Source organism: Oryzias latipes, chromosome 14 (assembly GCF_053564925.1).
Source record: "Oryzias latipes strain Hd-rR chromosome 14, Olatipes_Hd-rR_3.1".
Lineage (NCBI taxonomy): Eukaryota > Metazoa > Chordata > Actinopteri > Beloniformes > Adrianichthyidae > Oryzias > Oryzias latipes.
The window spans coordinates 26116209-26133106 of NC_136250.1; the positions used below are offsets into that span (position 1 = coordinate 26116209).

A 16898-nucleotide genomic window follows, 5' to 3' on the forward strand; every position below is an offset into this window, starting at 1 on the left:
CAGGTTTTGGGATCAAGGATAATCCAACCATTGGAGTTTGACTTTTCCCTTGTGTTATTCATAAAAAGGAACTGATAACAGGTTTTGCTGTGCTTCTGTAAATCAGATCCTACTATTGTAAGAGCATGTTTGAACCTGTTTGTAGTTCCTAAATGATGAAAACAGATTGTAGTGGCTCCAGCCCCTGGCCTGGACCTCTCCTGCCTTCTTGTTTTCCTGCCATCCCTCTGATTCCAGGTTCTGATTGACTGAACACACTGACCCAAGTGATAAGCAGCAAGTATGGAAAACATAGCAGAACATCAAGCAGGGAGGTAGATCAGGAGTACTGCAAACCTTTTGCAAGATGCTTTCACATAAAACTCTTTATTCCAATTTAAAAGCATATTGCACCACACAATGAGTTCTTTCAACAAGGTATTGTTGCAAAATTCTATAAAGCCAAAGCAGATCAAAAACAGGCCAACATCTCTACTAAAACAATGCTATCCCACATGAAAGCCAGTCAGCATGAAAGGAGGCAGATGGTCCTGCAGTAAAAACGTCTCTTCAAAACATAGAACTGCTTTAATAAAGAAGAATAAAATCATCTCATTCTTTGCAGACTACATTTTCTCAGCTACAAAATGCAACATGCCAATAAATCCACTGCTTTATATTTTTCTTTACTGATGAGGAAGCCATAATCTACAACTGATAAGTTTTTATTTTTAAACTCTTCCGTTTTCTCATTTTCCAAGTGATCCCTTTTCTTTATTTCACATTTAAACACGTTCCTGTTTACTGACCTATTTTTTAAAACTAATTAAGTTAAAGTTTGTGATTACTAAGTAGATTTCTCAGAAATTAGAATTATTTCTGAATAACACTATATTTCAAACATGACTTTGGGGATTTTACCTGTACTTGTAAAAAAAAGAAAATACCTCCTTGGGGAAAAGGTCATTTTCCTTTTAATGTTGGTCACTTTTATGATATTTGAAGTATTTAGCTATTTATGCTAATTAAAAACGAATGTGAATGACTTTTACTCTATAAAAATGTTCCCTTAGAAATTTGTCAACTTGTTCTCTCTTTCAGTTCAAAACAGCTGCCAAAACAGCCTTTATTTAATCTCTAAAAAGTTTCTTTTTGAGTTTTTAACTTCTCTGTGGCAGAACTGTCAGTCTGACAGCTTCACTTCCGTGTGACGTTAGCGGGGGTCAACAACCTGAAATTAACCAATGAGCGTTAAGCTCGTGTGAGATTCGACCAATGGGAAGGAAGAACACCTAAGGAATACTATAAAATCTCCGCCAAGGAGAGGAACGCCCACGTTTCACTTTTGCACAAGATTCATTACGATCGACAAGTGAAAACCAGCAAGGTGTCTTTTTTAAAAAAATTATAATTCCCATTTGATAAAGAAGAAAACTACAATTCCGAAAATATGGTAAGTTGTCAAACCCTTTTTGGCTTTGTTGATAATAAACCATAGATGAAAAGTTTTATTTAAAACAGTAAGTGTAAAACAAAGTGTTTTAAAATTATGTGGCTTAATTTAAAGGAAGTTTGCCAGTCTAATACTGCAGTAAAAAAAAAAAAAAGTTTTGCAGAAGTTCTATGAAGCCACAGACCAGCCTTTGTTTGTTGGTTTTTGTCCCTTTGTGCACAGTGGACTTCAGGTGCTTCTGTTTTGGGACTTTTTTTGTGTCAGACCACCGCTGTTTTCATGAAACCGCAGCCCATTCTTTTGTTGTTGTTTTTTTTTACTCCAAGCTGACTGCTTGACATGAAGCTTGTCAGGTGTTTGAAGCCTCCTGCCTTTCATGTGGGAGTCTTTCAGCCCGGGGATTTGTTTCTCATCTTCTGTAGCACAATGTTCTCTAATATTTGTTAAACCCATTATATTGTGATCAGAAATGCATAATAGCTTCTGAAGTTTTAGCTCTGGCTGAGTGATCCTCCACAAAAGAGCTTTTTATCTTATCATGTGGCTCAGCCCTCATGATGGATAAAAATAGACATTTCTCCTTCAAGGCTAACCTTTATTTTTCGTCACCAAGCAATACAAGTGTCACTAACAATATATTTGCTTTTCCTCCAGCGTGAGTGTATCTCTGTGCACGTCGGTCAGGCTGGTGTCCAGATTGGCAATGCCTGCTGGGAACTTTACTGTCTGGAACATGGGATCCAGCCTGATGGGCAGATGCCCAGTGACAAGACCATTGGAAGAGGAGACGATTCTTTCAATACCTTCTTCAGTGAGACAGGAGCAGGAAAGCACAGTCCCAGGGCCATCTTTATTGACCTGGAGCCCACAGTTATCGGTTAGCATCACTTAACTGATGAAACAAAATTGGACAGATTATGGAGTTTGTGTAAACCAGTGTTTCAATGTGATCCGGTTTGTCTCAGATGAGGTGCGCACTGGGACCTACCGGCAGCTGTTCCATCCAGAGCAGCTGATTACTGGGAAGGAGGATGCCGCCAACAACTACGCCCGTGGACACTACACCATCGGCAAGGAGCTTATTGACGTGGTTCTGGACAGGATCCGCAAACTGGTGGGTAAACCCTTTTGAAGAGAATATAAAAAGGTTGTTAGTCACTCGTATTTACGTAAGACCAAGCACAAAGACTGATGAAAATTCATGTTACGTGCAGCAAAGATGCACATTGATGCATTACCTGCATGTATTTTAAGTGTGTCCAAGGCCAAATGTTGTTATTTGCACATATTAATGTAACCAGACCTCTGGGTCCGTGCAGCCAATGAAAAGGTTCAGCACTGGTTACACTTAGAAAATAATGTTTCAATAGTCTCTTTCTTTAAAAAAACAAAGAAAAAGAAACGCATTGTGTTGAGACACCAGCAGATAATATTTGTTTCCACGTGTGTCTTCAGGCGGACCAGTGCACTGGTCTCCAGGGCTTCCTGGTGTTCCACAGCTTCGGTGGAGGCACCGGCTCTGGTTTCACCTCTCTTCTGATGGAGCGTCTGTCTGTGGACTACGGCAAGAAGTCCAAGCTGGAGTTCTCCATCTACCCGGCTCCCCAGGTGTCCACTGCTGTGGTGGAGCCGTACAACTCCATCTTGACCACCCACACCACCCTGGAGCACTCTGACTGTGCCTTCATGGTGGACAATGAGGCCATCTATGACATCTGCCGCAGAAACCTGGACATCGAGCGTCCCTCCTACACCAACCTGAACAGGCTGATCAGCCAGATCGTGTCCTCCATCACAGCTTCTCTCCGTTTTGATGGCGCCCTCAATGTCGATCTGACAGAGTTCCAGACCAACTTGGTGCCATATCCTCGTATCCACTTTCCCCTGGCCACCTACGCCCCCGTCATCTCTGCAGAGAAAGCTTACCACGAGCAGCTATCAGTCTCTGAGATCACCAACGCCTGCTTTGAGCCAGCCAATCAGATGGTGAAGTGTGATCCCCGCCATGGCAAGTACATGGCCTGCTGCCTTCTGTATCGTGGGGATGTGGTGCCCAAAGATGTAAACGCTGCCATCGCCACCATCAAAACCAAGCGCTCCATCCAGTTTGTAGACTGGTGTCCCACTGGTTTCAAGGTGGGCATCAACTACCAGCCTCCAACTGTAGTTCCTGGTGGAGACCTGGCCAAGGTGCAGAGAGCTGTGTGCATGCTGAGCAACACCACTGCTATTGCAGAGGCCTGGGCTCGTCTGGACCACAAGTTCGACCTGATGTACGCCAAGCGGGCCTTTGTTCACTGGTACGTGGGGGAAGGAATGGAGGAAGGAGAGTTCTCTGAGGCCAGGGAGGATATGGCCGCTCTGGAGAAGGATTACGAGGAGGTTGGAGCTGATAGTCTGGAGGATGAAGATGAGGGAGAAGAATACTAAACATGATTACCCAAATAATGTAAATGCATGGTAAATCATTTATTTTAACCTTGCTAAGGATCAGGGGAAGCTGCAGACGTGCCTAAAGCGAAGTGTGTAGTTTCAATCCCTCGAATCGCACAAATTTAACATGTCTTAATAAATGTCTTTAATAAATCCAAAAGAAAATAAGATCTTTACCCTAAAGTTGTAATAATGTTTAAACTGATTAAAAATATATTAAAATTGTTATTAACTTAAGGAAAAAAGTGTTTCTTTTGTCTGTCTGCGAAACCTACAGTCAAAACATATCTTTTTTTTTTCTTTTTCCATAATTTACACTCCGAGCTGACACAGACACAATAACTGAACTACATGGATCACTAAATAATTGTAGGGCCAAACTGCTGGTTTGGAGAACAAATAATTTGTTTTGAACCTCAAACATGAGGACACAATGTTGTCTCTGCAAAGTTAATCATCTAACATGACTTTTAAAAGGAATGCAATAACATAACTTTAGCGTCTTTATTTTTCACATATCTGTTTGACCTTATGCACCAAAATTGAGTGAAATTATGGGACCTTGACGTAATGCATGAGCAAGAGGACTGGTGGGTTTTATAGGTGAACATGTCTGCAAACCTCACTTCCTAAATAAGGAAAGATGCCAACGTGTCTGTTTCTCACACCCTTATCTACCATTCCTGCTGGATTAGAAGTCTTCAGTAAGAACTTGAAATTCAGATGGGAGAACACTTTTATTCTTTTCTCTATTGTCTTTTTAACCCATTCTAAAGGTAAATAATAGGTTTTCTCATTACATAGAAGTGCATTTTCTTTGAAAGAGGAGATGTATTTGCTTCAAAACTAATTTAGCAAAAAATACTTCTTTTTTTTTAAATTGAGACTTTATCCCTTTAATGAAAACCCACAACAGTTTTTCAGATGCAGTAAAATATGCAAAAAGGTTAGAGTGACTATAGAATTAAGTATTTGTGTCATCTATGTTACTATGGAAACCAAATGACATGATCTGTAGAGAGACTATCCTGTTTTTTAGGGACAGAATCTTTTATTTGGTCCGTTTTGAGGTTTGAGGCCGCTGTTTTGTTCACATGTTTTTCTGATGCCTAATTATGTCCTATCTGTTTCTGTGTTGTATTCTTTTACAAAATAAAACCCTAAAAGTTGTGACACAGGCTTGATTATCATCCTACAGATGCATTGTTACTACAGCTGTGGGACCACAACAGACTGAATAAAACCGTTTGTTAAATGATGTTGAGCAGATAATCTTTCCCTGCCTTAGAACATCCTTTAACTGGGTAGAATGAATATAAAGATGGACAACTCAAATGTCAATCATACATTCTGACATTCTGCTCTGCCCATTTACAGAGGTGATAACTCCGGACTCATGATGCCTATATCATGTTGATATTAACATCTTTTCCCTGTAGTTCTGAAATATCTGACAGACTCATTCCCTCATATCTGGAGCCCGCCGTCTGTTTTCTTTGGCCACTAATCAGATGTGGTGACTGTAAAGAACCTTCTGGATCATATTTCTTAAAATCAAAACACCAAATTGACATGTCTTGACTCAAATATGAGATTCCTGTGCACTTTTTGTTTATGGGCTGCAGCAGTGTAGCCGTATTTGAGTTTTAGTGCAGTTCTGTTAAAGTAAAAGGAACAACAGAACTTACAAACACAGCTGGAACAGCTGTGAATTCCAGATTTCCAACCTACAATCACTCAGCACCATACTTCACCTAGTGACCAAACCAAGTAATTACATCCTCATTTTTTTTCATCATTTCATGTGCAGCTTCCCCTTCACTTCCAGGGGTGCAACTATTCATCTCAACGATTTGATCAAATTGTAATTATACAATTAATTTTATTAGTATGTTTTAAACGATCTGATTCACTGACCTAAAATCGATCCAGGACATCTTCAGCCAAAACTTCAATCAGTGTGACCCAGAGTGAAATACCTGGTACTGAACAGTGAACGTGAAGTTTCCCAGATTCCTTGTATTTCGTGCAAGATAAGTGTAAATTAAATATGTGCACAAACAAACAAGTAAACAAGAATCAATGTCAAATCCATTCGCATTTTAGTTTCCTAAAGTTCAGCCCACTGTTGTTTCTTAAACATTAAAATAACACAAAGGGAACATTTTTAGAACATTCTAGAACACTGTGTTTGATAAATTCAAATCCTTATTGGATTGTAATGACGGCTTGATCCTTTTTTGCTGCCATCATATGTATGTTGTCCACTGTGATACATAAATGGATAAATGGATTAATATAAATGGATTCGATTAAGTTACTTAATTGTTACACCCCTTGTAGCTTCGTTATTGTGCATGAGGCTAGAAGACAGAATAAATTTACTTGTATGCAACAAATTTCACACTAAATTACAACTGGAAAGAAGATGTTGATATACAGAATATACACAAGGTCAAAGGGAATTTAGCTGAAGTCATTGTTCTCTTCACAGGCTTGCTTGATGAAATTGTGGCTGCTGAAGTGGACAGGTAATCACACAAAGAACTGATAGGACCTGTTTGCATGTACAAAGATCAGCGTGTGTTTGCGGAAAGGCAAACACATTTTCATGCTTGAAGTGCAATGCGCCTTCTCACGCAGCAGTACAAGCCAATGCTTGTTTTGATCGTACAATTAAATCTTGCTGATTAATCTATAAAGCAACAAACCCAGATTTCTTACACACTAGAACTAACCTGATTGTTTTTTGTTGTTCAAACTATTTACTTTAGTCCTAACTTTCTTGTTTAAAATAATGTTTGGAACAAAGACAACGTTTTTCATGACAGTTTCTTCTCTTAAACCTCAATGATATGATTAAAACACCGGCAACTTACTTCACAATAAAATACTTTTGTGTTGCTGTGCTGATCTCAACTTTAGTTATATTTTTGTAATTGAACACAAACTCTACCTCCTGACTTACATGAAAACAGGGCTGCAAGTGTCCTCTGTGTTCCCATAATAACTTCTGCCTCTGATAACATCTTCCTGCAGGGGCAAATCAACACAGATAACCCTCAGTGCATGCTCTGATTTCACAGTCAGAACTAACCATGATCCTGCTGGGTCGCATGCTCTGCCTGCCCTCTCCAGCCATCGTGCAGGAGCTGTTCTTTGCAGCTCGTGACGCAAACATCCTCCCTGAAATCTCCCTGGATCCTGTCCTCACCTCCTTCCTGTCACTGGATTCCAATGCTGCGCTGCAGCATCACTTTGATTTCCTACAGCGGGGCATGAGCCCAGAGCAGCAGACGGCATTCAGGCTCAATCTGACTGCAGAGGTAGGGGGCAGCAGGGTCACTTATGGAGGAGTAGGGGTTGTTGCTTTGGCGCTCTCCATGCTTTTTGACGTGGTTGCACAGCAAGTAGGTGAAATAATTTCCAGCAGAGTTCTCTGCAAAAGTTATAAAAGTCATTTCATTCATCACAGCTTCTCTTGTGCCTGTCAGGTCAGAGCACAGTCACCAGCAGCGGCTGATCTACCAACTCAGAGATCCGTAGCTAAGAAAAGTTTGGGCATCAGCACATCTTCTAGGATCGGCTGGATAATCCACAGATACCTCAGCATCATCCCTGGTGTTGCTAACAATCAGGATGAGATGGCAGAGACCACAGAGCTCTATGATAACTGGCTGGAACGAGAGCTGCTGGATCACTATGAGAGGATGACTACCAAGAAGAGGATGAGCACCAAATCCATGCAGCAGTGGCTGACTGGAGCTGCGTTTCATCTGCACATAAGGATCCACCAGGTCAGCCCCACATGCACAAAAGGGTTCAAGTTCACAGAAGGCTCTGAATCTTGTCTATCTGCCCAATGTCTGTCCTAAAAAATTAAATGAGGACCAGAAAAGTGAATATTTGAGCTCCAGAGACTCAGACTCCAGAGAGTATATTTCTTAAAAATATACTCAGACTTGTTACACCTCTGAATCAGGGCTTGTAAAAAGATGCAACATAAAGGTAAAAGGAACAAATTAAATACTCCAACGACTCAAAAATCCTCACAAACAAACCCACGCTAAAAAAATGCTAGTGATTTATTCCATTTATTAACAGAAAAACTCAAAAGTATACAAAAATACAAGAATCAAAGCCTCTATCAGTCAAACAAAGTACAGCTCTGTACTTTGTTGATACTGTATGTACTGTAGGTGGAGGTCGTCCTCCAATCAGGAGCTCCGGATAATTTGGCAATAATCTGCAAACACAGATTATACAGTAAACAAAGACTGACAGAAAACATACCACTTTAGCAGAAAAACAAAGGAAAACCCCAAAACACTCCAAAAGAACCAAAAAAAACAACAATACGACAGTCTCAGCCATAACAGACCTGTCAGATTAATTTAAAAAAACGTGAGGATAGCAGAGTAATAGAATAAAAAAAAGTGAGCTTTCAAAAGAAGGACAAGATTTAACCCATCAACCCATTTTTTGTGTTTTTCCTTTAACATAGAAAAAATCTGGGTAAAATGTCAAAAGATAAATAAAAAATGCTAAAAAGACATTTTTTTATACTGTAGTTTTATGTCTGAATTGTTTTAAAACTTCCATAAGACTGCTGTTTTTCAACCACAAATGTGTTTCTTTGCAGAATCTTGAAAGATGTTTGTGAAAATTTGGGAAACCTTTGAAAATATCTGAACAATAGTGATCTAAAAACCACATTTATTCCTCCTCCAACAGATACGTCTTCAGTCTGTGGCTTTAGGATCAGCAGAGTCATTGCGTTTGTCCTACGAAACAGGCTTAAATCATCTGATAAAGAAGTACACGTCCTATCTGCGCACAAACATCCAAGAAGTTGCAGCTTCGCCAATAGAAAAACCCTCAACCAAAGCAGGCACCGGAACCAAACCTACAAACGCAACCAACAGCCTCGGTTGCAGTCTGGTAACTCCAGCTAGAGCAGTCAATGATTCTGGAAGAATCAATGTGACAGAAAACAGAAGGTATGACACAGACAGCTTTGTTGAAACTTTAGGAAACACTGTCCCAACAATGAGCAGAAATACCGCTGAAGGACCAGGAAACAGCCGGGAAACGTCTGCAGTTTACAAAAGTGAAGAAAACAAGAACAACCTTGGTCTGTTGATCATTGAGCCTCAAAGGAACATTAGTCACAGCGTGCAGCATCACCCATGCGAGTCTCAAGCCATCCAGGAGGCTTTGGTGGTTCGTATCATGAACGCTCAGGACCTGGAGCGAAACAAAAACTTTTTCCTTTATTCCAACAATGTCTTCCACAGTCTGGTCAGGCAGAGGGATGACTTTAAACTCAGAAATGAATAGTTTGAGGTCAATAATGGTCTTCATTCACATAACTAATGTCTGTTATTTCCTAAAAGAAAAAAGAAAGGTCATTTGTGTCTTTTACACACTGAACAAAAACATAAACGCAACATTTTCGTTTTTGCTCCGATTTGTCACGAGATGTACTAAAAGATCTAAAACATGATGACAATTTATCTAAAACATTGTTCACAATTGTCCAAAATTCTAAATGTGAATTACTGAGCACTTCTCCTTTGCTGAGTTATAGTAGACCCTACCCAGTAGGCTATATCTAGTATCTGGTGTGTCCACCATTTTCGTTATGCTGTGCAACACATCTACTTCGCATGCAGAAGATCAGGTTGTCAAGTGGCTCATGGTGGCGGTGGAGTTATGTTATGGGCAGGTGTATGTTTTATTGTGGCCAGTCCAAGGCACACCTATACAATAATCATGCCGTCTAATCAGCATCTTGATGTGTAACACTTTGCAAGTAAAATATGTTTGACTTGACATATTTTGGCTATACCTGTATTTGGTTTCGCTGTAAAAAGAACATATATTAAAAAAAAAGAGTCTGTATATGTGCAACATAAATATTAAGCATTTGAGTCATGGCCAAAAATTCCATCAATTAAATATTAATAGTTATGTGGAGCATAATATGCTGTGGTTTCAGTTGAATCACTGTATAGCAACTGATATTAGTGTTGGGGTATGTTTTTTTTCTTCCTTCAACTCTGTTTTACTCAACGCTAAACATTTACATCAGCTATTTCTTAATGGATTATGAATTTATATTTTCCTCAGAATATTCAAATAGGGATGTCTTTGTTTTCTCCTGATATATTTTCTAAAAACTATGTTTTTTGTTTGAAAATAATGTAAAAATGTGTTAATTTGATCTATCTATCTATCTATCTATCTATCTATCTATCTATCTATCTATCTATCTATCTATCTATCTATCTATCTATCTATCTATCTATCTATCTATCTATCTATCTATCTATCTATCTATCTATCTATCTATCTATCTATCTATCTATCTATCTATCTATCTATCTATGTTGGATTGAAAATTATTGGCTTGTGATCATGACATTGCATGTAATGATCCCCTCTAGACTACAGGGGGCGACATCATGCTTGATAAACTCAAAGCAGCAGAAGAAGAACTCTCTCATCATCACGCATGGTATTTCTCTGCGTACGTTCACCTCGCCTTCATTTCCGTAAAGTAACATGAGTTTCACAAGAAAAGCTAACTGCTAAGTTTTCACGCGATATTTCCCTCACGGTAAGTGTTGTGAATTTATCTATAGTTATTTAAACATTTTAGGTTCTTCCTAATCTGTGGTGAAAAATGTTCGCTAACCTCAAGCTAGTAAAATTTAGGCACGATGCATGCATTTTTAGAGTAACAGAATTATCATCATGATGTGTGTGTCGTCGAGATTCTCAACTGCTGACAATTTTTGTAAGAAACACAAATAACGACAGGGATTAAAGTCGCCATAGTCGTTATTCAAATAAGCCAGTTTTGTGTGTGAGTACTTAAAAAAACGCTCCAAGTTCAGGCTGATGGTAGCTACTGATGCTAGCTACTGATGCTAACAGCATAGCACATAAAGGGGGCTTTGTTAGGAATTCCGGATGGCTACTCTCGTTTTACGGTTAGGTTTCATTTCTTCTGCCACCGGAATAAAAGTGTGTTTGAATCCTTGAAATGTCTTTTTTTTTTTGTTAATGTTCTCTTCACTTAAAGCAGCAGTACTCCCCCACACACACACAGTCAGTTCACGTGTCGTTTATTCTTTTTTTTCTTTTTTCTCTTGAGTTATGATTGATGCAGCCAAAGCAGTTTCTTTGAACAAGCTTAAATCTTCTTATAATCCTTGAGATTTAAATTATAAACTAAATAAAGTCAAAAAACGGCATTCCTAGTATTGTTTTACAAAGCCAAACTACTTTGTTTACTTTGAGTTTTGATGAAAGACAAGTGCATTAGCTGTTATGTAGATTTAAAAAAAATCCTTGTTTGTATTCTTAGTTGCACCACAATTCAATTGGCAGATAAATATATAAAATTACAATTTCCATTTAGTTTCTCAGTAATAATTAAACCTATTTATGACACACCACTGCAGAATGTACCAGCAGCTGGGTTGGTTCTCACGTCATCTAAAAGACAATATAATTATTTACAATTCAATTTTTATTTGCATTCATATCAGATTTTTTCCATAACTAAAGCAAAACTTAGTTACATTGAGTTCACAGCACAACGTCTCTCATACCAATTTATTTTCACATCCCCAGATTTTATAGAAGTTCAGGAAAATACGCTTTTAGTGTTCGCGCTCCCAAAGAATGGAATAATCTTCATTATGCCTCTGTATGTTATTTTACATTCTTTTACTTTCTCTGACTGAATTTATTTTGAAGAGTTTATTCAAAACTACTTGTTTTTGTTCTTTCCATTACCCTAAATAATTGGAATGACTTTATTTCCCTTTTCTTTTCCTTGTTAGGATATTTAAATATAATTTAAATATATTTATAAGTGTTTTGATTGTGTCTTGTAAAATTGTATTTGGATGAGGGGTAAAGATGAGAGCTGTTGTGTGTGTTTGCGTTGGTTAACCCATAAGAACCCAGACCCATTTTTTTTTAAGATGAAATTTTGTATTTTTCCACAAAACGAGTGGAAGACAGAATCCATTTCTGATATTTTTGTTACACAGATGTCAGCATAGAACAAGAAAAAAAGGTAAAGTAACAACTAACAGTCCAACACAACAAATAAAAATTAATAACTTAATTCATCATCAGAGTGTCCGTACTGTCGAGTGGAGGATAGGGCGTGTTTCTGTTTACATTGTTTTTTCAACCCCCCCCAGTTTAAATTCTTACCTTGGCTGCTAGTTATTTTAGAACAAACTTTAATAATGTTACTGAGCCTGTTTTTTTTCTTTTACAGACAGACCACTAAACCAGCAACAAAGGAAAACATAAAATGTTCTCGATAAAGGACCAATAATGCATACATTCGATTTTTATTGAAAATTTTAGCAAGTTGGGCTAAGTCCTTTGGGAGACAAAAATCGCCTTATTGCGGTCCTATTATTTGTTTGAATAGGTTATCTGCAAGTCTTCAAATGCAAAAGTTAGATTAAAAATAGAATAATATAGAGTTCCTTTACTAGGTCATCGTTTCTGCAGAGCGCCAGTCGTTCATCAGAAATTGACCTCTTGAGTTGTGTGCAGGACTGTTGGCATTGAGCAACCCCACCCCTCTTCCCCTCCCCAGGGAGGTCTCTCCTCTTAAGTTGCCCGCCCGGCGTGTTTCCCACATCACAAACAAGCTCTTTTTCAAGCAGAATTTATTCATCTGCTTCTGATTCACAACAATTTGAATAATGATATTCTCAGTATGGCAATTCTGAGTGTATCGTTTATATTACACCGTTTTCATCACCGGTTTCCCCCCTGCAGTGACTTGTGACCTTGCCAGCCACCCCCCACAGCAGATTAGATTTGTGGATTGCCCAATTATATTTCTCTATATTTTTTTTGGTAGATAAAAAGCTTTTCTATATATGTTTAAGGGGCACCTGTGAACTAAAATGGTTTCCACCTATGTTTTAACAGAACTGAACAAAATGACGGACTCAGATTCTGACTCTGGGGGCGAATGGGAGAAAGAAAAATGTCAAAAGTATTTGGTAAGTTTGTCAACATAAACAACATCAAGATTTAAGGTATTGATGAAAGTCTGTCTTGGCAGCTTCTGATTGCCACAAATAAATATTTTAGCAAACATTGCAAGTTTCTGCAATGTTTTGTAAAGACCACAATTAGCATATTTGACAATATTTCAATATCCTTATAAATATCACATACAAAGCCTAACCTGAATTGACCTTAAAACGTATTTATAACTTTTTAGAGATATATATTCTAAGTTATTTTTGACATTTACGCTCAGAAACAAGCTCAACAGATTCTATGCAGACATGCAAACACACAGCAAAAGGACTAAATCCAAGTCATATTTTTATTATTGGTGTAATTAGTGACCTTTTAAACAAACTTGGTATATAAGATAAATGCCACTCCTTTAAAAAAAATGATAAAAGCAAACGAGGTTTGTACACAGCTTTAGTTACAGCTTTATTTAGTTTTCCGGTAACTACCCTTTGCAGTTGAAGCCTCTTTTATTTTGACACATCTTGTTCATTTGTCAAAACTGCAGTGCAGCCATATTTTAGAGCAAAAGTCTAAACTATTAACAATACCAATATGTTAAGTTGCAACAACTTTGTCAACAACTATTTTTATCTGCTGTTAGAAGTTGGTAAATCTCAAAAATCTGTTACCTTTTAAGTGGCCCAAGTTTTGTTTTTTTTTGCTTTTTTTCTGTTTATTTATTAGTTCTTGTTTAAATGTTATTGCCTTTAAAATATCTTTTTAATGCAATGTCAAATAAAAACCTCATGCAGGAGTTTAAAAATAAAAAATATTTGATCACTCACTTTTGCTTTTGAATTTTCTAAATGTTCTCTCTTTTTGATTCTTAGGCCAGAGATTCTGTTGCCACCTTTCGTATATCAGGTAAGAAGGTTTGTAACTTTCTCTGCAGCATCACTTCACAAAACAGGATCTTTTTAGATAAGGAGGGACATAAAACTGGGTTGATGCTTAATCTAAAGGTAGCAGATATGTTGAGACTGTTTGCTATGTCAACAGTTGATATTGTTTGAACAGCTGGAGATACAGAGGTTGTGTCAAATGAATCAGGCTAAATTGGAGTCACTTAGGGTTGATGCCCTAAGCAATTTAGTTTTTCAGCCTAAAAACTGGTAAGATTTTTGTTTTACTGAGTATTGCTGCCAAAAATAAGATGAAATTGATGAAATTCAAAGCCATTTACTTTAACATTGATTTTCATAATAAAACAGTTAATTTGGTTTTGAAAACAACTTCACATGACTAATAAATTACACTACGTATTTATTGATCAAATTATAATAAAGTATTTGATATATTGCAATTAAAACATGGCTGAAAGCTGTTTTAGTCTCATAATACATACATAATATTACTTTAAAGGGCCCATATCATGCAAAATTAGCGTGTTATAACGTTCATTCCTCGCTATAAATAACCCCAAAGCTGAGTATTCCTCTGAAAGTCTGGGCTCTAAGCCCCCCCCCCCCCCCCCACACACACACACACATAGACACTTTCTCCACTCTAGCTGAGTTTGACAAAACAACCTTTCACATCAACTGAAAACGTTTTATTTTGCAAAGCATTTCAACCGAATCTGTTTTTATTCGGATGACTGTTTAATGCGGTACATGCGTTTTGTCTGTTGTGTTTTTAATATATATACATTTTAACTTGTGAAGCCCCTTGTGACTTCTGTTCTCTGAAAAGTGCCATATAAATAAAATCAACTTACGTTGTCATGTTGGTTTCAATGCTATTGTAAGATTTTAAAACAGATGTTCGCTAAACGGGTCAAGTGCAAATCTTTCATCTTTAACTTGTTTGTTTCTTTTGTTTTTTTTTCTTCAGAGGAGGTTTTTAAAAATTGGCTCAAAATTCCTACCACCACCAAAAGAGAAGCTACGCAGCGAATGAAAGTTTGTTCCTTCTGGCTTCCCATACTGCTACAGGGAGATGACTCCATCACTGCTTCATGGGCGATAGAAATCGGGTTAATCAGCTCAAAGTAAGCCTACTCGTTGTTTGCAGCATAAAAAAACAGTAAATACTTTGTTCTAGAACTGATAAGGAGTGTTTGTGTCTTTATAGGAGCACTGAGGACCTAAAGTTGAAGCATCTGCGCAAGATAGAAGTAGTGGAAACAATTCTTCTTTTCTTGGAGAAAGGAACTGTAAGTTAATGATCAGGAACTTCCATCTGGTGCTTCAGTTTATGTCATAAAGTTCAGCTGTCAACCTTTAACAGTGTTTGGCGTTTATAAGTGTGAATGTTCTTCCATGAAACTGCTTGTTCTCTGTTCTAGATGAAAAAGGAATCTACTCGGCATGTTCTGTCATTAAGCAACATGTTTAATCTGGTAAGACAAAGCCATAGACTTTTTTTTTGGGGTCATTAATAGTTTACTAGTGTTAGGAAATCAGCACCACTCCCAGTTACCTTGTTTCCCTTAAGTTCACCAGCTTGACAGTCTAGAAACCATTTTTTTTTTTGCTAAATTCTTCTTACATAAGCCGCAAAAAAAGCGTTCTGCATGACGGAGTACCGGTACTTTCATGTTTAACAGTCAAAACGCTAATAAGTCATCCACGCTCCAACAATCCTGGAATCTTTTTTTTTAATTGAAATATTGTCTTGATCTTAGAAATGAATTTTATTACATCCGTTTTCTTTCATTTTTTTTAAGATTTCACTACATTATTGGATGTCGCAAATAAACTTTCAAAGACCCAGATCTTTTTTTCTCTGACAAACTGCATAAATATTTTTAAGATCTTTTACTTTTAATGCCAAAAGAAAACAATATTATAATTTGACATATTTGTGCGACACAAGAATCTATTTGTCTAAAAACCTCTATATAACTATGTTTTTAGAATCAAAGTAGGATGTTTTTAATTGGATCCATTGCCTCTTTAATTGTTGTATCAAATCAGGTGATTTTGTCTTCTATACCATTGACGTTTTGATTTTTATCAGTTAGTTGAATTTTTCAACCCCTAATGGGGCATTGCTGTTAGACTGCTTACCTGACTCCATTTTAATTTGACTTATTTAGTGATTGTTCTCAAGTTTAATGTATGTACTTATTACATTTTCATTTTGAAACCAGTTTTTTTTGGCCATAAAAACCGTTTCCACATCACTGGTTTAAATGGATCAAAGGTGGAACTAGATTTGTTGAATGGTTCATTTTTACATTAAAAAAATAACAGAAACCCATTTTTTTTTTACCTGAAAACATTAAAATAATTCTTTTTAACAAGCTGGTTCATTATTTAATGCATCAATATGATTTTTGTTTAAGTAAAACTAGATCTAATCAGTAGAATTTTGAATTTTATTGTAATTCCGTGTTGTGCCTCTGAGTCTCTAAACTGTTTTTCTTTTGTCATATTAAGGTTAAACAGATTGTTTGGAAAAACAAAATAAAACTACTATTAGTGTTGAACCATTTATTATATTTATTTTACTGTTATTGAAAATGCAAAATGTAGGAAAGTGAAACAGAAACAAAACAGAATAGTTCTTTTTGATCCGCTGGAGCAGCCTTGGACTGTGGTTACTGCATTCATGAATAGGTTGGTGGTTCAACTCCCACAATCCAGCCCTTATTGCTGATTGTCAACCAGGGAGGCTTTGGTTGATTTGAATCCACAACCTCACAGTCTCAGTCTTTCATGTCTTTCTGCAGCTGCAGTGAAATGATCCAGGAGGATTTGAGTCGATGCTTTCTCAACTCGATTGTATTGTCAGCCATTACATTTAAAATTGAACGAACATTTCTGATTTTTGTCCCAACAGCGTTCTACAGAGGTGTATGAAAACGCGTTACGCTGGTTAGAAATGGCAGGAGATTGCAACGTACGGATGCGGCTGAAGGAACTCGGCAGCCCGCACACCTGCTTCACAGCCCTCCACTTTATCTTCACACAGTGTAACACGCTAAACTCATTTAGTTTGACAAAACAAGAGA

At 37.4% G+C, this 16898-nt stretch overlaps 3 protein-coding genes across 3 annotated transcripts in view; all 3 read left to right on the forward strand.

Annotated features, from left to right (window-relative positions):
- Positions 1-1298: 1298 nt before the first annotated feature.
- Positions 1299-4110, forward strand: LOC101160296 (tubulin alpha-1C chain). Its single transcript, XM_023962176.2, has 4 exons — positions 1299-1432; positions 2087-2309; positions 2398-2546; positions 2888-4110. Exons 1-4 carry the CDS (start codon positions 1430-1432, stop codon positions 3860-3862), a joined length of 1350 nt encoding a protein of 449 aa, XP_023817944.1. The 5' UTR covers positions 1299-1429; the 3' UTR covers positions 3863-4110.
- Positions 4111-6947: 2837 nt separating this feature from the next.
- LOC105355684 (uncharacterized) lies at positions 6948-9340 on the forward strand. The gene is made up of 3 exons (XM_011483901.4): positions 6948-7275; positions 7360-7662; positions 8600-9340. The coding sequence occupies exons 1-3, from the start codon at positions 6964-6966 to the stop codon at positions 9203-9205; spliced, it is 1221 nt and encodes a 406-aa protein (XP_011482203.1). The 5' UTR covers positions 6948-6963; the 3' UTR covers positions 9206-9340.
- A 972-nt stretch (positions 9341-10312) lies between these two features.
- The window catches only part of ttc3 (tetratricopeptide repeat domain 3), a 30236-nt gene continuing 23650 nt past the window's right edge, over positions 10313-16898 (forward strand). Inside the window, exons 1-7 of the mRNA XM_011483903.4 lie at positions 10313-10487; positions 12842-12915; positions 13771-13804; positions 14774-14930; positions 15014-15095; positions 15228-15281; positions 16727-16859. Of these exons, the coding sequence (XP_011482205.1) occupies positions 12853-12915; positions 13771-13804; positions 14774-14930; positions 15014-15095; positions 15228-15281; positions 16727-16859 (523 nt within the window). The 5' untranslated portion in view covers positions 10313-10487; positions 12842-12852. The remainder of the gene's footprint in view (positions 10488-12841; positions 12916-13770; positions 13805-14773; positions 14931-15013; positions 15096-15227; positions 15282-16726; positions 16860-16898) is intronic.